At 42.0% G+C, this 22,121-nt stretch overlaps 1 protein-coding gene across 2 annotated transcripts in view; it reads right to left on the bottom strand.

Moving 5' to 3' along the window:
• Positions 1 to 20,713, bottom strand: part of SMYD1 (SET and MYND domain containing 1) — a 54,085-nt gene extending 33,372 nt beyond the window's left edge. The window contains exons 1-2 of one of the 2 annotated variants that reach the window (XM_073610988.1): positions 19,903 to 20,713; positions 1,172 to 1,348 (exon numbers count right to left, since the gene is read on the bottom strand). In XM_073610988.1, coding sequence (XP_073467089.1) covers positions 1,172 to 1,348; positions 19,903 to 20,024 — 299 coding nt within the window. In that variant the 5' untranslated portion in view covers positions 20,025 to 20,713. The remainder of the gene's footprint in view (positions 1 to 1,171; positions 1,349 to 19,902) is intronic. The other variant, XM_073610989.1, reaches the window with a different exon arrangement.
• Positions 20,714 to 22,121: the final 1,408 nt, after the last annotated feature.

Raw genomic sequence — 22,121 nt, 5'->3', positions numbered from 1 at the left:
GTAAACAGGAGATTCTCGCTGTATATAATCTGACGGCGCTCGTCCCACCCCCTCCCCGTTCCCTCCCAGGCAGCCCAAATTGCAGTATCAGCGTATAACACACACACACTATTTGCACCCAATTTTCAGGGTGAAAATGTACATGTTATACGCCAATAAATACAGTAATCACTGTATCTGTACCACTGATGATGTCAGGGTAAGTTAGTCAGTTAGTGTACCCCCCAGCCAGTGTCAGCTAGTGTTAGATTGCCCGCCTCACTCTCACAGTCCCACTATAAGTCACAGATCACTGCTATTACTAGTATAAAAAAATAAATAAATAAAAATTCCATTATCTATAAGAGATGCTATAACTTTCACGCAAACCAAATAATATACACTTATTGGGACTTTTTTACCAAAGACATGTAGCAGAATACATTTTGACCTAAAGTCATAAAGAAATTTTTATTGGATATGTTTTATAGCAGAAAGTAAAAATAAAAAATGGTCTCAAAATATATATTATTTTATCACAAAAAAAAAAAAAAGTGGTGATCAAATATCACCAAAAGAAAGCTCTATTTGTGTGAAAAAATGATAAAAAAAATCTTTTGGGTACAGTGTTGCATGATCGTGCAATTGCCAGTTAAAGCAACGCAGTGGCAAATAGCATAAAAATGCTCTGGTCATGAAGGGCGTAAAATCTGTGAAAAGTGATTAAAGCAGAATTATAGTCTAATGTGAAAATGTGGGGGCAGGTACAGTAGGCTTTTATTGCAGAAGAGAAGGCTAGCATCTTCTCTTCTCCTAAATGTTATCCTGGGCTGGCTAGTCAAGACACCCAAACAATCCAAACCCAGAAGGTGGCAAAGATATCAGTGCCAACAAGGGACCTTGTGGATGCCAAACAGGTTGAGAGGTGGTAATTTTTTTATTTTTAAAAAGGAAAAAAGGCAACAAAAAAAAAGTAGCTGCATTAGGTTCTTTAGAGGGAGCATCTCATTTCTTTTTATTATTCTTTGCAAGAGACATTACCAATTTAAAAAAATAAGCACAGACAGAACACAGTTTATCCAGGGTGCTCTGGATCAACATATCTCTGAATGAAACCCATTTTGGTAAAAATTCAAATCTGTCTTGATTTACAAAAAAAGTTCCAAAAAACATTATATACATAAAATCTTACCGAATGTTTTCATTTGGACCTTTTCCAAGTTTCTTGATGGCAGCACATTCATATTTGTGGTTAACCCAGGACTCCTTCTGACAAGTGCGGTCACAATAATGAGCAAATTTACATTGTCCACAGCGCTGGAGCTTCTCCTGCCTCTTGAAGCATGTGTGGCACACACAGTGTGTGAGGCTGGAAGAGATTTATAAACATTTGTTATTAGGAGACTATTATAGGGGATCATCATACTTCTGTCAGATATTGGTTACCTGTGCTCCTCTCTCCCTTCATTGACGTAGATCAGGGGTCTCCAAACTCTCTAAACAAAGGGCCAGTTTACTGTCCTTCAGACTTTAGGGGGGCCGGACTGTGGACAGTGGGAATAGATAATACCTCCCATTTGATAGTCAGTGGGTGTAATAAAAATACATAGCACCCCTGTTGCAGTGACGTGCAGTCAGGGGAGGCAGGCTCACCTGCAATGAACATACATTAAAAAAAAAAATCAAACTTTGAGGGTCATAGCTCGGCGACCTGGGGTCACAAAGACCCCAAATTTTGGGGGGTATGTAGCTGAAGTCCTGCCCCACCACTGGTCAAAATTGGGGGTCCTATCATCTATGGTTCCAGAGATACAGAGCTCCTTGCGCAGCCTGGCAGAAGCTACATACAGAGCAGCCAGTTTAAATACAAGCTGGCACACTTTGCATCAGACTGAGAGGATGATCTCACAGTGCCACTCTTCGCTTCTTGTCAGAGGCACTGAGCTCAATGGACAGCTTGGAGCCTTGGACCAATGGTAAAGCACCATTGGCCCAAGCTGTCCAATAAAAATGCTACAGTGGAGGCACGCCTCTCACTGCAGTGCCATAGAAAGGGGCATGTGTATAAAAGACAAATGCTCCCTTCCAGCCCAGCCGTCCTACACATGCCCCTTTCTATGGCACTGCAGTGAGAGGCGTGCCTCCACTGTAGCATTTTTATTGGACAGCTATTTAATATTTACCCATATATAATATTTACCCATAATCCCATGTTTTTCTCACACAGATTGAGAATCTGCTGCTTTTGAAAAGATACTGTTTTAATCAAGCTGAATCATATATCATTATGCTATATGTTATAACACAATAATTTATTATTTATCTATTTACTGTGAAATGACTGGTTTGAAGTTATAACTTCAAATTTCAGTAATTTGTCCGTTAAACCACCTGCTTGAGTACAGTTTTTGAAAATATAGTAAATTACCTTAAAAGCAATATATAAAAATGATTTGTCTATTACTTACGTACGGTAATTAACCCCTTGCCATCCAGGCCAATTCTGACACTTCTCTCCTACGTGTAAAAATCATAATTTTTTTGCTAGAAAATTACTCAGAAACCCCAAACATTATATATATTGTTTTAGAAGACAATCTAAGGAATAAAATGGTGGTCGTTGTAACTTTTTATGTTGTGCGGTAATTTTTCAAACAAGCTTTTTTTGGAAATAAACTGTTTCTTGAAAAAATAAAAAACAAAACACTAAAGTTAGCCCGAGTTTTTTGTATAATGTGAAAGATTATGTTGCCGAGTAAATAGATACCTAACATGTCACGCTTTAAAATTGCACACACTTGTGGAATGGCGCCAAACTTCAGTACCTAAAAGTCCCCATAGGCGATGCTTTACATTTTTTTACAGGTTACCAGTTTAGAGTAACAGAGGTGGTCTAGCGCTAGAATTATTGCTCTCGCTCTAACGTTTGTGGCGTATGCAACCTGTGTGTATCTGGCTCTGATACTAGCCAGTGCCTCACCAGCCACTGACCTCACCGCACGTCCCTGCCCTGTGGTTAGGTGGAAGGGGAATAGATCCCAATCATTGGTATTAGTGGGAGTAATAGTGTCCCGTTGTTGGTGTCAGTGGGATAAATAGTGCCCCATCGTTGGTGTCAAGAGGAAGAATTTATGCTCCATCATTGGTGTCAGTAGAAAGAATAATACCCCATTGTTGATGTCAGAGGGAGAATAGTGTTCCAAGGGCCAGATAAAGGCAAGCAAAGGGCTACTTCCTGCCCGCAGGCCAGAGTTTGGAGACGACTGATGTAGAGTATCCAATTGGCATATGTAAAGTAAAACTGCAGTCAAAATAATAATCTGAGTTGACCAGAAAGTACTAAGGGGTTAGAAACCCTGTCTGGTCTGGATTGCTGTCTGTGTCTTCACCAGAGATTCACCCTCTGTATTAGTCCTCATGACCAATGCCTCAAAGTGACAGAAAATCCAAATTTTGAGTGGTCACCAGAACAGGAGCAGAAGGAAAATGTTCCAACAGGAATACATGTTAAGGTGATAAAAGTCTAAAGCTGGCCATAGATAAAATTTTAAATGTAAACCCACTCTCATCCTTTCTAAACTACTGGTTATCTATAAGAATATACATGCCTCCTGCATGTATCTTTACTTGTCAAATGTCTTCCCTGTCTGTTATGAGACCCGAAAAAAAATGCAGATTCTGTGGGCAGGTCTGTTGTCTGGCGCTCGGTGGGCGGAGTCATGATGTCAGTAAACTCCCTACCCACCTCTACACTCCCCTTGGCCAGGCATCGATATTTCTTACACTGAACTTCTGCTGGTCTTGTGGATTATGCCTCATGATCACTAACATCCAGTCAAAACCCAGGAAAGGCCCCACATGACTTCAGCATGCCCAATCGTGCTGTGGTGTGGAGCAGCCAATCCTAGGAGAGCTGGAGAAGAAAGGAGGAGGGGAAGTACACAGAATGCCTCTCTCACACTCATGCATGAGATATGTAAATCACCTGTCACTCACAGTAATGGGGAGTAACAGACATCTATTTCTCTGTCTGTCTGTTTTAATCTCACTGAAAAAAGATAAGAGGACTGCTCAGAGCTGGATTAACTCTCTGTGGCAAGACTGGGCACAGATGACATGAAATCCTATACTGTATAAGGTGCAAGCCTTAATTTAAAAAAAAAAAATCGAGTTTTCATCTACTTTAAGAAAAGTCTTAGGAAAGTGTATCCAAAAATTCTCAGAACATTTGTTTGTCATTCGTTTTTAGACATTTGCACAATTAAATATTCGGAATTTCGGTTTCGTCTGAAAAATAAATGTATTTAGTTACTCCCAAAATTCGTTTTAATTTATTTTGTTTACTTAAAAAAATGCATTTGTACGAAAATCCGAATTAGGGTCGAATCTGTCAATTGAGGAACTTATGGTATCTGTCGGATGTTCTAAGAAGATTTGACGAAGCAGCTAAACTGTATGACGCCGCGATCGTACATTTCCGGTCGAATGCTCCGCCCACAAGCTATAGTAGAATTCTAATGTTGTTTGACTAGTAATAATTATAAATATTAATTATTATTACTAGTCAAACATTAGAATTCTTCTATAGCCTATGGGCGGAGCATTTGACCGTAAATCTCCGCTCGTGGTGATCGTATATTTTTAGCTGCTTCGTCGAATCTTCATGTCGAGCGATATTACAGCAGGTTCGATAGACACAGATCGCTATTGTCACCGTCATGTCGAATCTTCTATCTATATTGAACTGTTGTCGCAACAATGCATTTTTTATTTCGGATCTTTCGGATTTCGGATTCTGCGCGTTTGTTACCGTTTTGTTAAAATGAACACGAAAATCCCTGAATTTTGGACAAAAATGCATTCGGACCATAACATCCGAATAAGGGGATAAACTACACAGTGACCATGAATGATCTAGTTGCCTTTTGCCTGATTATAAAGGTAGAGGGGTGCTTTACCAAGGCAAATGAGTCTGCATGCAAGCACTATCATACCACCACTGGTTGCCTGCTGCGGAGGAGAGGATGGCTGAAGTCAAACCACAAGGTTGGAACTATGAAGGAATATAAATAGTTCTCCTGATCTGCATTGGGAAACTGTGGACAAGTGGATGATTGTATGTTGAAGTAGAAAATTACTGTGATGAAAGGGGGGGAGCCGCATTGGCAACCAGCCTCTGACACAGCCGGCAGGGATCGGTGAAATCAGTCAGGCCAGCACGACCCATCTCTGGACTACATGTTTTTAACCCGTCTATGGTATTAGATACTTTACAAGGCTGTCGTTTTCAAAGATAAGGGAGGAACACACCCTGTGTGCAGGGCTGGACTGGGACAAAAATTTGGCCCTGGACTTCACCCAGACTGGCCCACTTTGACAGGTCTCTCCTATGCCGGCTTGCCACCCAAGCCCCCCCCCCCCCCCCCACTAGCTATTAGCCGTTCTACATTATTTCTCTTATAGGCAGTACCAGTGGGGAAGCTAGACATTATTTCACCTGGGGCAAAGAATCAGTTTGGTGCCCCCCCCCCCCAATGGAACAAGATTAGGCAGGAAAGTGAGGCCGCCCTCCTTCCAGATCGTATGATGAGCTTCTAAGTGTTGACTCCTGAGCATCATGTCTGTATTCAGGTGCGCTGCATAACTAGCCAGGGAGAGGAGGTGAGCACTGCGGGGGGGACAGAGGACTGGAGGGAGGCAGCGGTCCACTGTCACTGAAATTGGCCCACTGAGCCATCGGCCCACCGGGAAACTCCCTGTAGTCTCAATGGCCAGTACATGCCTGCCTGTGTGGGACTTTGGATCTGTGGACTTGATCACAAGCTGATAAGTATACCTCTCATTTTTTGGAAAGGACCATCACCTTTTGGAAATATTTACTTCTTCATATGGCTGTCTCATTTGGGGTTTTAGAGCGAGTCTCAAAGGGACTTTGATTGGTACAGTGAGAGGGGGGTTAAGGAGGACTGTGCTCACCTATTTATGGTTCCAGCAAGCCACACATCACCTTATTGGAAATTTAAACACATATACCACCCCACTTGTATGCCTCCTTTTCACCACTGTTACATACTCCCCAACTTTTTGAAATGGGAATGAGGGACACCTATCAGTAAAAGTATGCAGACATATGACACACCCCTTGCCATGCCCCCTTAAAGGGGAATTGTACAAAGAACAAGATTGGTTAAACACACAAGTGCTTTTTTTTTTACCACTACTATTCCTTTATATTGGCTTTTGTAATTTACAAATGCAGCAATTTACAAATCAGATGAAAGGTTTAGCGCTGGAAAAATCTTTTTGATAGATAAAAAGTGCATTTTATATACAACTATATAGATCAGACCAAAATGAGGGACAAATGAGGAGGAATGAGGGACAGAGGGACATTGCTCCAAATCAGGGACAGTCCCTCGAAATCACGGACAGTTGGGAGCTATGCTGTTACCCAACAAGGCTCCCCCCTTTCATCACAGTCATTTTCTACTTTAACACACAATCATCCACTTGTCCACAGTTTCCCAATGCAGATCGGGAGAACTATTGATATTACTTCATAGTTTCAACCTTGTGGTTTGACTTCATTCATCCTCCCCCTTTCCGTACTAGTTCAACCTTGATTCAACACCAGGGTCACTCTTCATAGGTCATTGGATCTGGGGATATTATCCCAGCTGTATTACAGCATTAACAACCTTTGAAACCTGGGTGGAATTACATCACCTATCCAGAGATGGTCCTTTTGTTTTTATAGCTGCAATGTTACAGTCAGACCAGTCTGCAGTTAAAGCACATCTTGTTCTTTTCATTTCAAATCCATTGTGGTGGTGTATAGAGCCAAAAAGATTAGAATTGTGTCAATGTCCCAATATTTATGGGCCTGACTGTATGTATACATGTTGTTTTTAATGTCCTTTTCTTAACTTGGACATCAATAAATTTGTTTTGCTGATCATGCTTGTAGGGTGAGTGAAGTTCCATAGATATGTACTACCATAGGATTGGTTGAGCTATTACAGGTTTTTATTTCTAAGTTTGCTATTTAATCTTCAGCATACCATGAGCTCCCATCCCCTCCTTCTCCCTCCCTTTTTTTCATTTTGATTCTAATAATTGAGGGTATCCAATCCCCACATGTTAGTATTGTTCACTTTTTCTGACTTATTAATAAGGTAGGCAGTACCTTGAGGGTCCGGCATATAATAGATTTTTAGTGTACTACTGCCTAGTGACAAATGACTGTCCGCAGTGTCAGTGAAATTTGCCATCACTAGCATCCCTGTTACACGACAAACTCCCAATATCTGATAGACTCTGAGCTCTTAGAGCTGTAAATTACAAAGCCAACTGTTGTAGTCAATATAAATTAGCTCTTGGGATCTTGTCAAGACAAGTAATGCTAGCCATACAACTGTCCAAAAATCATTCGAACGAATTTTCAAAAAAACGAACACATGGCTGTGAGAGAAAACGATTGCCATCGTGTAATGACCGAAATTTGATCGATAAATCGTACAACTGACATAAAATATTCAATTTTTCATTTGTTTTATCACATAAACCCAGTGCAAACTGTTCAGACAAGAAACACATTAACCTTTCAATTTATCGTCCATTTGGCCGAAGTTTTCCAAACTTCTCCTTCTGTTTTTCAGCTCAAAAACATCACAACCGATTTTCGATTTGTGCCCATTAACTAGACGATAAACTAACTAACTGTCCAAATGACAGATTTTCGAAAGATTTTTTGTCTAGTGTATGGCCAGCATTACTTTAAAGATTTACAGATGTACATTGCATGTACATTCATTCTGTGCTTATGGGGGCAAAATCAAATATTACTAGGCTATTTTCCCTCCAGGTCTAATGTTATTCATTCTTAGAGAATAGAGCATATCAGGAAAATACCACATTTTGGCCACTAGATGGAGCTGAAGAAGAATCATAAGAAATAAGTATTTATTAGCTATGATCATCAGCTCCATGTAGTGGCCATAATGCAATATTTTCTTGATTCACCCTATGAATGGAAAACATTTGACCTGCAGAACAAATAGGGGTTGTAGCTACTAAAGTCAAACAGACAGTCCAGAGCTTAGTAAATTAGGTAAAGCTTCACTTTGCAAAGAATACCCAATCACATGCAAAGAAAATTAAAAAAAAAAGCATATTTGCTTGCACATGATTGGAGAATGGAAGTCAGCAGAGCTTCTGCTCATTTACTAAGTTCTGGAGCAATGGCACTTCGCAAATTGCACAGTCTATTTGCCTTTTGTAATTAAACCCCATAGCCTAATAACATTCAAGTTTGCCCTCATTTGCACAAAATGAACGTACATGAAGTCTCGCAGTACCTTTTATGAATACACCCCAAGAGCCTGTGACCGTTATATTCTGCAAAGACTTTTTACATTTTTTTGTTTTACATTCGGTTGTAGTTTCGCTAAACCACTATAATAGTTCTCTTTAACTACTCATATATTAGCTTTCATTGTTCTGGTCAATAAAGAGCCTAAGTAAGGAAAGACTGTCAGTTTATGCAGGTGTCCCTTAAAAATAATATTATATATTGTCTGTGCCAGGGAGGAATGACCACCAGTATTCACGCTGATTTCGATCCAGCTCGGCACTTCAAGTGGGTGTCTATTCTGGCCATGAAATGGGAATTATGTGCGACCTTTACATTTATACTGCCTATGCAGAGGTCAGTCTGTGCGGATGACTATGGACAAAAATAATCCAGCAAATGCACTATGGTTTAATGCAGTCAAGTCCTCGTTAGCAAAAGAGTGTATTTATTTTATTTATTTATTTATTTATTACAGGTTCTTATATAGCGCCATCAATTTATGCAGCACAACATATAACTCGCATCAGTCCCTGCCCTCAAATAGCTTACAATCTAAAGGTCTATAACTCACATTCATACAGACTGCACACATACTTATATTTAGATACACATATTTAGACAGCAGCCAATTAACCTACCAGCATGTCTTTGGAGTGTGGGAGGAAAACGGCAGTGGCGTCGCTAGGGGGTGCAGGGGGCGCAGGTCCCACCCGGGTGACATCCACCAGAGGGGTGACACCTGTGGGCAGTGGCACCGCTAACACCGCACCCCTACACTGATCTGCGTCTCTCGCGTCTCCCCGGATGTCTCCCTATCTCGCACAGCGGAGCGGACCAAAGCCGCCTCCCCCTCCTCTCTGTTTACATCTACAGAGGGACTCTGAGGGACACACACCGCTGTGCATATCCTGTGCTGTTCTGAGGTCTGTACAGTTTATTGTAATGTAGATGGACAGAAGAGGGGGACAGTGACCAGGAAGGGGGGCAATTTTAAAAATTATGGAGGAGTGATGGGGGGGGGAGTTAAGAGGATATGTGCTGGGGGGAGCTATGGGGGGGGGGGGGAGTCCACTAGCACAAGTGGAGATGGGAATCTGCACTGAGGGGGGTCTATACTGATAGAGGGGGGTTTGCACTGAGGGGGGGTATCTATTCTGTGGGAGGAGGGTCTGTATTTAGTGAGGGGGGTCTGTACTAAGGGGGGATCTATACTGCAGGAGGGGGGGTCTGTACTGAGGGAGAGGTGTCTATACTGAAGGAGGGGGGTCTTTACTTAGTGGGGGTCTAAACTGAGGAAGGGGGGTCTGTACTTAGTGAGGGGGGTCTGTACTGACGGAGGGTTATCTATACTGCGGGAGAGGGTCTGTACTTAGTGGGGGGGTCTATACTGAGAGAGGGGGTCTGTACTTACTGGAGGGGGGTCTATACTGAGAGAGGGGGGGTCTGTACTTATTAAAGGGGGCTGTACTGAAGGGGGACTATAGTTGGTGGAGGGGGGGTGAAACCATGTTTTTCCACACTGGGTGACACCAACCCTAGTGACGCCACTGGAGGTACTTGGAGGAAACCCATGCAGGGAAAGTGAGAACATGCAAACACCAGGCAGGTAGTTAACCAAAGATATTTTCAAATTTGATGACTGCACTAGTCTTGCACCCAATAGGAACTAGATTTGAACAACAGTGTGGAAATCCCCCTCCACTCCCATAATCTCCTGTGCCTTCCTGTTGGCTTGCTCTCTCTCTCTCTCTCTCTCTGAATGGAGTGTGTACAGCCAACGCTCCTGAATGAGGGTGCAAAAGGCAACTAGGTAAGGATTGAAATGACCCCTTTTCTAGTTCACATTGGGGACATGGGGTTTTAGGCTTCATACACATAGCTGTACAGGGGCTGTACAGCATGCAGAGCCGGTGTAGTGACATTCCCAAGATCGTGCCAACATGTACAGCCAACCACTAAGATGCATTAGAAAGGGGTGACTTACATGGTTATTTGTGTAAAGCACCTGTATGTGCACTGACGTTTGCTCCAAATGCATACAGTGTGCGCTTGTAGGATAGGTCAGTGCACAGGCTGTGCTTTAACTGTGGCGCACAACAACATACAGACACCTCTCCTAACTCATCTCAATTGGTGGCTGTATGAAGCAGCAGTGGATCCCATGAGTGTCATTACACAGGCTCTACAAACTGTCCCGCTCTCTGTATAGCAATGTCTCTGTGAGAGATGACTAATTAGCTGGGGAAAACACTGAAATAATGACTATTTATACTGTAGGTGGTCAGCCAGATACACCCTGCTCATCCACTTTAATTGAAGGATATCTAAACCAAAAAACAAAAAAAGTTATAAATGGCATCTTACCAGTCCTTAGATGTGGTGACTGCATTCATTTTTTTTCAGGCTATAAGCATTTTCAGCAAGTAAAATGCCTGTTGATCCTGCCAGAAATGCAGGGTTCTTGTCACTTCCTGTGTGCTGAACTAACAAACTATTTTACTTCATTATTATACTAATTCCTCCCATTTCCCATGTAATGGAGATGAAAAGAGGAAGAGAGAGTTATGCCGCATACACACGGTTGGATTTTCTGACGGGAAATGTTGGATGTGAGCTTGTTGTCGGAAAGTCCGACCGTGTGTATTCTCCATCGAACATTTGCTGTCGGACTTTCCGCCAACAAACGTTTGCTAGCAGGTTCTCAAATTTTCCCCCAACAAAACTTTGTTGTCGGTAAGTCCGTCGCACAAAAGTTCACGCATGCTCGGAATCAAGCAGAAGGAGCCGCACTGGCTATTGAACTTCCATTTTCTCGGCTCGTCATACGTCTTTAACGTCACTGCGTTCCCACGTTCGGAATTGTTGGCCAACATTTGTGTGACCGTGTGTATGCAGGAGAAGTTTGAGCCAACAACCTTCGAACAAAAATCCACGGTTTTGTTGGCGGAAAGTCCAGTCGTGTGTACGGGGCATAAAAGTTCAGTCTGAGTGACAACCATCATTCCTTCCAAAGATGTAGAGCAGTGGGCTCCAAACTGTGGCCCAAGGGCCAGATGCGGCCCTTTGCTTGCCTTTATGTGGCCCTTGGGTAACTTTCTCCCACCAACACCAAGAGTATGGCATAATTCTTCCTTCAGGCATCAACAATATGGTATTATTCTTCCCACTGACACCAATGATGGGGCATAACTTTTTCCTCTGGCTCCACTCGCTCACACCAATGATGGGGGACTATTCTTTTCACTGAAACTAATGATGTGGTTCTATTCCTTCCAGCACTATTCCTTCTACTGGCACCAACAATGGGGCAATATTCTTCCCCCTTACACCAACTATTGGGGCACTATTTCTCCAACTAAAACAGTGATGGGGAAATATTCCTCCTTTACTGACCACAAGGGCACTATGTAATTTTTGTACTCCCATAGACCACCAAGACTGAGGCATTATCTACTCCTACTGGCCACAATCCGTCCCCCTGCTGTAGTCTGAAGGACAGTAAATTGGCCCATTGTTTAGAAAGATTGGAGATCCCTGGTGTAGGGGATTGAGTATAGCCACCCAGGGGCAGGAAGTGTGTTATTCCCAGGATTACCAGGTGAAAATATAGGGGGGGGGAGCATAAACCACATCTAAGGACCGGTTAGCTGCAATAAATTGAATGAAAAAATGCTCAGAAGGACATTGGATGCATCTGTGGGTAAAGGTTCCCATAGACAGTAGATTGAAAGTCTTCACATTCTGTAATTCCAATGAAATTCTCAAATACATCGCTGGCCGGGGCACATTTGAGGAATAGGAATCAGACAGATTAGAGAAACCTAAACTGGCCACACACTATACAATCTAGCTGTACAGATCTCCTTGATTTGCCAAAACTTTATAATACAAAGAAAACCTAAACAATTAATTCAGGTGGTATCAAAGCAAGCCAGTCCATGTACTACATAGTTGAAGGAAGGTCTACAGAAGATTGTAGAGTGTCTTAGGACTATCTGCGGCATGCACAAATGGTCACCTAAAGTGAACGTTTGTGTTTAGGAGACTGCCAGGCAGCACAGATGCCTATCAGTGGCCAGATCGATATGAAGAAGCCGGGGTTTCTATGGGCAGCTTAAAACTGAAACCCACTTTATTTGTGCATTAGTCTGGCTCCGGCTATTCCACAGTGCATGCTTTTCTTTCTGGCCTGGTGTATGGTTTGCATCATCTCAGTGACAGATCACAGCATTTACCAAATGTCACATCTGTTCCTCCTCTGTAAGAAAAGCCCTGTAGTTCGTTTTCAGCACCCTGTTATACTGTCATCCGTGATTTCAGATAGATTGTAAGCTCTGACGTGCAAAGCCCACCTAAACATCTTAAAATTTAAAATTTTTGTCTCCCTTGAAATTTACTCCCTTATATTGTAAAGCACTGATGGCACAATATAAAACTTGTATAATAATATAAATGTATATATATATATATATATATATATATATACATATACACACAGTATCTCACAAAAGTGAGTACACCCCTCACAGTTTTGTAAATATTTTATTCTATCTTTTCATGTGACAACACTGAAGAAATGATACTTTGCTACAATGTAAAGTAGTGAGTGTACAGCTTGTATAACAGTGTACATTTGCTGTCCCCTCAAAATAACTCAACACACAGCCATTAATGTCTAAACCGCTGGCAACAAAAGTTAGTACATTCCTAAGTGAAAATGTCCAAATTGAGTCCAATTAGCCTTTTTCCCTCCCCGGTGTCATGTGACTCGTTAGTGTTACAAGATCTCAGGTGTGAATGGGGAGCATGTTTGTTAGATTTGGTGTTATCGCTCTCACTCTCTCATACTGGTCACTGGAAGTTCAACATGGCACCTCATGGCAAAGAACTCTCTGAGGATCTGAAAAAAAGAATTCTTGCTTTACATAAAGATGGCCTAGGCTATAAGAAGATTGCCAAGAGCCTGAAACTGAGCTGCAGCACAGTGGCCAAGACCATACAGCGGTTTACCAGGACAGGTTCCACTCAGAACAGGCCTCGCCATGGTCGACCAAAGAAGTTACGTGCAAGTGCTCAGAGTCATATCAAGAGGTTGTCTTTGGGAATAAAAACGTTTGGGTGCTGCCAGCATTGCTGCAGAGGTTGAAGGAGTGGGGGGGGGTCAGCCTGTCAGTGCTCAGACCATATGCGCCACACTGCATCAAATTGGTCTGCATGGCTGTTGTCCCAGAAGGAAGGCTCTGCTAAAGATGATGCACAAGAAAGCCCACAAACAGTTTGCTGAAGACAAGCAGACTAAGGACATGGATTACTGGAACCATGTCCTGTGGTCTGATGAGACCAAGATACATGTATTTGGTTCAGATGGTGTCAAGCGTGTGTGGCAGCAACCAGGTGAGGAGTACAAAGACAAGTGTGTCTTGCCTACAGTCAAGCATGGTGGTGGGAGTGTCATGGTCTGGGGTTGCAAGACGACCACTGCCCTGCTAAAGAAGCTGAGGGTAAAGGTGATGGCCTGGCCAAGCATGTCTCCAGACCTAAACCCTATTGAGCATCTGTGGGGCATCCTCAAATGGAAGGTGGAGGAGTGCAAGGTCTCTAACATCCACCAGCTCCGTGATGTCATCATGGAGGAGTGGAAGAGGACTCCAGTGGCAACCTGTGAAGCTCTGGTGAACGTCATGCTCAAGAGGGTTAAGGCAGCTCTGGAAAAAAATGGTGGCCACATAAAATATTTACACTTTGGGGCCAATTTGGACGTTTTCACTTAGGGGTGTACTCACTTTTGTTGCCAGCGGTTTAGACATTAATGACTGTGTTTTGAGTTATTTTGAGGGGACAGCAAATTGACACTGTTATACAAGCTGTACACTCACTACTTTACATTATAGCAAAGTGTCATTTCTTCAGTGTTGTCACATGAAAACATATAATAAAATATCTCCAAAAATAGTGAGGGGTGTACTCACTTTTGTGAGATACGGTATATCTATATGCAATTCACTGCAATAGAGTTAATAAACATTTTAAATATTGTGCAAATTATTATTTTTATTCAGGATTTATATAGCACCAACAGTCTATATAGTGCTTTACAATATAAAGGAGATGGTACAGTTACAATACAATTCAATACAGAAGGATTAGGAGAGCCCTGCTCATTCAGTTTACAATCTAAATGAGAGGGGGGAGTGGTACAAAAGGTAATAGCTGTGGGGTATGGGCTGATGGAGATACTCAAAATACAGTTTTTAGGTGGAGGCAGGGTAGACTTCCCTAAATAGATGGGTTTTGAGAGATTGTCTAAAGGTGGACAGGGTAGGAGATGACCAGACCGGTAGGGGTAGAGAGTTCCAGAGGATGGGAAAAGTTCTGGAGAAATTAAGGAGGTGAGCATGGGAGGAGGTGATGAGGGAGCTAGAGAACAGGAGACCTTCAGAGGGACAGATTGGACAATTTGGGTGATATCTTGAGAGGCTGGTGATGTAGCTGGGGGCAGTGTTGTGGATAGCTTTGTATGTTGTGGTTAGTATTTTGAATTTTTTTACCTTGGGCTAGTGGCAGCCAGTGGAGGGACTGGCAGAGAGGAGCAGCAGCCGCGGTTGGTAAGGTGGATGAGTCTAGCAGCAGCAATTATGATAGACTGGAGGAGGGATAGCCTGTGCACAGATAGGCCAGTAATAAGAGGGTTGCAGTAGTCGACGCGAGAGATAAAGGAATATTTGTTATTTTGTTGTGTTAAAGTGATTGTAAAGTCAGAAGGTTTTTTATCCTAATGCATTCTATGCATTAGGATAAAAAACCTTCTGTGTGCAGCAGCCCCCCTAATACTTACCTGAGCCTCATCTAGATCCAGCGATGTTGCACGAGACACTCGGCTGGCCGGGACTCTCCCCCTCCTTGGCTGAGACAGCAGCGCGGCGCCATTGGCTCCCGCTGCTGTTAAAGACAGTCAGCCAATGAGAAGAGAAAGGGGGCGGGCCGCAGCTCCATGTTTGATTGGACACAGGGAGCTGTGGCTTGGGTGCCCCCATAGCAAGCTACTTGCTGTGGGGACACTTAACAGGACGGAGGAGCCCGGAACACCTAAGAGGGACCCATGAAGAGGAGGATTTGGGGTGCTCTTTGCAAAACCACTGCACAGAGCAGGTAAGTATAACATGTTTGCTATTTTTAAACCCCCCCCCCCCAAAAAAAAAAAAAATCAAGACTTTAGTATCACAAATGATTTCTATGCTAAATATTAAAGCTGAAGTTTAGGAAATAGATATTTATACATAGTTACATTGGTCCAGCATGGACCAATGTTAAGCATACATATTCCATACCTGGCCGACCCCTATGGAAGAGGGAAATCACTGTAGATCACAGGAGGTCCCTTGCGCCGCATGGGAAGACAGACTAGGGAAGACAGAGATCCTGTGTTTCTGCTAAGCAGGAACACGGATCTCTATCTTCCCACAGTTAATGCATCTCCCACACAGTTAGAAAGCACTCCCTAGAAACACATTTAACCCTTCGATCGCCCCTGATGTTAACCCCTTCCCAGCAAGGGTCATTAGTACAATGGCAGTGTATTTTTTAGCACTGATCACTGTGTTAGTGTCACTGGTCCCCAAAAAAGTGTCGGAAGTGTTACTTAGTGTCCGTTTTGTCTACCGCAATGTCGCAGTCCCACTATAAGTCACTGATTGCCGCCATTACTGGTAAAAAATAAAGAAATAAATAAAAATTTCATAAAAATATCCCAAAGATTATAGATGCCATAACTTTTGCGCAAACCAATCAATATACGCTTTTTGGGATTTTTTTTACCAAAAGTATGTAGCAGAATACTTATTGGCCTAGATGAAGAAATTTGATTTTTTTAAATGTTTTTATTGGAGGTGTTTTATAGAAGAAAATACTAACTATTGGGGATTTTTTTTTCAAAATTTATGGTATTTTTTTATTTATAGCGCAAAAGATAAAAACCGCAGAGGTGATCAAATACACCCAAAAGGAAGCTCTATTTGTGGGGAAAAAAAGGACATAAATTTTATTTAGTTTACAGCGTCGCACAACCGCACAATTGTCAGTTAAAGTAACGCATTGCCGTATTGCAAAAAATGGCCTGGTCATGGGGGGGGTAAACCTTCTGGAGCTGCAGTGGTTAAAACGGGTCTGTTTTTCTTTCTTTTTTTTTTTTTTTTTTTTTTTTTATAATTCAGATCTTTTGAGAAGATTTCCCTTTACTTTCTGTCCCATTGACACAAGATAGTCACAGGATTTTTTTTTTTAAATGAAGGGAAATTCTCCCAAAGACAATTGTCACCAAAACAGGTATCCCCATTAAAAGGCTTTCCCTTTATTCCTGTTCTGGTGACAGCTGTAAAGCCTGGATTTCTCATTACTTTCTTTCCTGTTGACATTGGTCACTAGGACAAATGGAGAGGGGGGATCTCCCCAGCATGGACACTGGCAGCAATATAAACCTGGCAGGTGTTAAAATCACCATAATATCCAAAACTAAAAAAAAAAAACTAAAAAAACTACTAGCAGTGAAAATCATACAATGTTTATTTTTCATTAAGGCCTCATGCACACGGAAGCTGATGTTTTTTTGGGAGTTTGGGTGTTCTTTTTAACAGCCTGTAAACTCCCCTCTATGCTATCCTACGTGTCCATGCACACATGGACGTTTATAGAAGTTTATCAGCAGGGGAGTTTATGGGCTGTTATCTGAACGCCCTAAATTTGCGTTCAAGAGCAGTTCTTCTGACCACAAAAAACGCTGAAAACGCACTCATAAGGATTTTTTTCAGCGTTTTTTACTTTGCAGAGCTGAATGTAAGCTGGCTGCAATTAAAAAAAACACCCAAAAACGCTGAAAAAACGCTCAAAAACGCACATAAACACGTTTAAAAAACGCTGTTAAAAGCATGTTCCTAAAGCAGCGTTTTCCTGCCAGCAATCCGACGTCCAGAAAGAATTTTTAAAACGTCCTGTGTGCATGGAGCCTAAATCTTTGAACATCATTATCTTACCCCCCATGCAGGCATCACACTTGCATCAGAATTATGCTAAAACAAAAGTTAAAGGTAAAATCCATCCCAAGTAGTGCGTGACTGTTCTGGAGCAATGAAATAGGTAGCACTGTTTATATCTTTACCCGCCATCCTAGGAATTTTTGGTTACATGAGTTAGGAATAACAAATACTAGCCAATGACCCAGAATTGTTTAATCTACATTTATAATGATACCGACATCCCAGGTAAAAGCAATATGTAGGAGAGAAAGATTTGGTGATTTTCAAGGTACCAAAAAAAAGTCATAAAGTATTCTATAATATAATAAAAAGTGATAGATTGTTTTTAACACTCTTAATTTTTTAGAACACTAATGCCCCGTACACACGGTCGGATTTTCCGATGGAAAATGTGTGATAGGACCTTGTTGTGGGAAATTCCGACCGTGTGTGGGCTCCATCACACATTTTCCATCGGATTTTCCGACACACAAAGTTTGAGAGCAGGCTATAAAATTTTCCGACAACAAAATCCATTGTCGGAATTTCCGATCGTGTGTACACAAATCCGACGCACAAAGTGCCACGCATGCTCAGAATAAATAAAGAGACGAAAGCTATTGGCTACTGCCCCGTTTATAGTCCCAACGTACGTGTTTTACGTCACTGCGGTCAGAACGATCGGATTTTCCGACAACTTTGTGTGACCGTGTGTATGCAAGACAAGTTTGAGCCAACATCCGTCGGAAAAAATCCTAGGATTTTGTTGTTGGAATGTCCGATCAATGTCCGACCGTGTGTACGGGGCATAAGACTCACATATAGTAAAACACCCTAAGGTGGAACTTCACCCAAAGGGGGAAGTTCAGCTCTTCCTTTTCCTCCCCCTAACCGCTAAATTTGGAATACATTTTTTTGCAGGGAAGGGGGAGTGGGTAACTGGCTTTGACAGGTACCCACTCCCATATTTCCAGCTGGATTGCTGAGGCGATTCCACCGTAACATTTCCTCCACCCAACAACCACCCCCATGTGCAACCTTCTGGGCACATCACAGGTCCCAGAATGTTGCAGGACCATTCACAAAGTGCAATGCAGCTCCCGCGCTAGCATGTTAACTGTGGGCATCCGGCTGTGACTCCTTGCGGCTTCACAGCCGGTTGCCCACAGTTAACATACTGGCGCCGGGAACCCGAAGATCGGTAAAGAACCAGTTCGGGTGAGGACAGCGCTGGGTCCTTGGACAGATAAGTGTCCCTTTATTAAAAGTCAGAAACTACAGATTTTGTAGCATCTGACTTTTAATTTTTGCAGACCGGACTGAAGCTCTGAGGACTACACCACCATGCTCATGTTCCTCAGTTGCCTGTCTATTAATCGAAATGAAGAGAACACCGTCTTGTAAATGTACAGTACATCATCTATTGCAGCTTTTGTCAAACTTTTTACCCAAAACCCTTGAAATAATTTTCAGGTCTCAGGGAACCCCTACTGAAATTAATTAGGAGTCAGTGAAAATAATGCCTTCTTACATTGGTAGCCAGTGGGAAGTATGCCCTCTTTACAGTGGTGGTGTCATGCTGGTGGCCATAGCTCTCAACGGTCCCTGATTTCGAGGGACTGTCCCTTATTTGGAACAAAGTCCCTCTATCCCTCTTTCCTCCTCATTTGTCCCTCATTTTGGTCTGATCTATATATATGTACATAAAACGCACTACTTATCTATCAAAAAGGGTTTCTCAGTGCTAAACCTTTCATCCAACTTCTAAATTGCTGCATTTGTAAATTTTAAAAGCCAATATAAAGGAAGATTAGTGGTAAAAAAAGCACTTGTGGATTTAACCAATATTTTTTTTGTACAATTCTTCTTTAAGGGGGCTGTGACAGGGGTTGTGTTTTATGCCTATATACTTTTGCTAATAGGTGTCCTTTATTGCCATCTCAAAAAATTGGGAGGTATGCTGGTGGCTCTACCAAGTGGTATTGTACCTGAAAGTTTCTGGCACCATAAGCTAGGAGGTCAATCAGCCACAGCTCAAGGAACCCCTAGCAACCTCTGGAGGAAACGTAGGGTTTCACGGCTGGTCTACAGTAAAATTACAACATTACTGGAAAAACGTGAGGAATCGATTCAACAAGTTTCGATAAATATTTCCAATCTTTTGAGGTGTTTTCATCGTTAAGAATAATAGGCAACATGGGAAACATGAGCACGGTGGTGCCGTCCATAAAATGTTTTACTATGTGTGAGTGTTGATGTATTGTGTTCAATTTTATGACTGTTCAAATCAATCTATTTTTATTACATTTTTTTTTTCTTTGGTACTTTGAAAGTCCCTTAGTCTTTCTCTCCTATATACAGCAGGTAACAATGAAAGAATTGAAGCTGAGTAAGAATAAATAGTGAATCTACAAGCATTTATGGAATGTCTCGGAACCCTATTTTCTATATATATATCAGTGAAAGCCCTGCGTTTAGAATAGCTGGTGACACCGTGACATTGAACAGAGACATTCTGCAACGAACGTTTCTGAAACAGATGTAAAAATGACATAAACTTACTTGTCGAACACTACGGCCGCATAGGCTGTTTCTGCGAAGATCACATCCCCAGCCCAGAAATCCTTGGTGGCTTTCAGCCCTCGACCCTTAGCTTCAGAGTTGAAAACTTCTACGTTTTCCATTCCTTGCAACTGTTGTAGCCCAAAATTGGACAGCACTGAAGAGAGCCTGGCTGATAATCACAACTTCAGTTCTTAGTCACGTCTGCTATTTCAGCACCTTCACATTCCAGAAGAGCAGTCCTATAAAAGGAACATTGACCACCCCTCCCTCTCCACGCCTGTCCCACCACTTGAGGGTGACTGCTAATGCTAACACTCTACCAGGCTGCTGGATCTGCTACTGAGTTTCTGCAGTGTCTAAGGTTATGTATGCTCTGTCAAGCTGCACAATGTACACCCACAATGATCTAGTACAATCTTCCACTTAACCCAAGGCTCTGCGAAACAACTTGTCCCTATTTTTAGGAAGCAGTTGCTCTCTGGCTTCAAGTCACAACAGCTGAGAGAGTGCAGGATCGACACTGCTCTGCCTCTTATAGTCTCTCTAGACTTTTAAATGGACTCTGTAATATTTTTTGTTTTGTTTTTCTTTTTAAACTCCTTGAGGTGATGTGATCAGCTTAAAGACTTATGCCGCGTACACACGATTGGACTTCTCGTCGGAAAAAGATATGATGGCTTTTCCAACGGGATTCCGCTCAAGTTTGCCTTGCATACACACGGTCACGCAAAAGTTTGCTGAAATTAGGAACATCAAGAAAGCGGTGACGTACAACAATACGACGAGCCGAGAAAATGTTCAATGCTTCCGAGCATGCGTCGAATTGTTTCCAAGCATGCGTAGGAACTTTGGGCGTCGGAATTGCTACAGACGATCGCATTTTCGGATAGAAACTTTTTCCGACCGAAAAATTGAGAGCATGCTCTCAATCTTTTGCTGGCTGGAATTCGGCAAGCAAAAGTCCGATGGAGCATACACACGGTTGCATTTTTCCGACGAAAAGCTCTCATCGGTCATTTGCGGGCTGGAATTCCGATTGTGTGTACGCGGCATTAGACTGGCCATAAATTATACAATTTACAACTTGTATATACTTTATTTTCCCCATATTGGCACTATATCCACTGTACATTTGAATTTAGCAGAGCACATTAGCGACTGGCCATACTTTGATGCAGTTGGCCAGCTTTAACATGTATTGCAATATATGTGAACTAAAAATCTAAAAAAAATGTTTTTTTGCAACGTTAGAAAGGGTATATAGCTATGTTCAGATAATATTCCATATAAGAATGAATTCCATATAAGAATGAACACATAAATGTATTAGGTATCTTTGCACATTTTTTGCATCATAAACAGTTAAAGTTAAAAACATTTTTTATCATAAGGGAAAAAAAAAAGATTTTAAAAACTAAAGTAAAAATTACTTTAAAATGCAATTCAGTGCACTAAAAAATAAGGGTGACCATAATTACAAGCGCATCTGAAAATTGTTCTGAAAATGCTCGAGGTTTCATAACAGAAATGTAAATTAATCATTAATTAAGACATAATAAAAGTAATATTAACAGCCCTTTAACTAGCAGCTCTGGAAGTAGTTTGGGTATGACAGCCAGACGTAGTAAATATCACAGAGACTCAGGGGGCCTCTGGAAAGGTCCAGAAGGTCTCTGTGATGTAATAACGTTAAATATAGGTGGTGGTGTAAGGGAATACCCCTCAGGAACTAGAGGGTTGTATCTAAATTGTTCAGGAAACTTCTTCAGCTTTCCACAGAAGACTTCTCTTTGCAATTTAGCCAGTCAGTGTGAGTGTCAATGTCAGAGAGAGAATATAAATATAATTTGTAGAGTGTCTAATTGCAGAAGTTAATAAACCCCTGATATCCGCGCTGGGCTCTACAACAGCAACACCAGGGGGAGGATTGAAACTCCCCTTTCTTATGAGGCTGGACACGGTACATATTCCGCGTACACATGACCAGTTTTGCCGTCGGAATAAACTCAGAAGGTTTCTCCGACAGAATTCCATTCAAGCGGTCACCTACACACGGTCAAACCAAAGTCCGACCGTCCAGAACGCGGTGACGTACAACACGTACGACGGGACTAGAAAAAGGAAGTTCAATAGCCAGTAGCCAATAGCTTCCGTCTAGTACTTGCTTCAGAGCATGCGTCGTTTTTGGTCCGTCGGAATAGCATACAGATGATCGG

The sequence above is a fragment of the Aquarana catesbeiana genome, linkage group LG01, assembly GCF_042186555.1.
Source record: "Aquarana catesbeiana isolate 2022-GZ linkage group LG01, ASM4218655v1, whole genome shotgun sequence".
Taxonomy (NCBI): Eukaryota; Metazoa; Chordata; class Amphibia; order Anura; family Ranidae; genus Aquarana; species Aquarana catesbeiana.
Note: the sequence above shows the minus strand (reverse complement) of the source record. Positions and strands in the feature narration are given on the sequence as shown.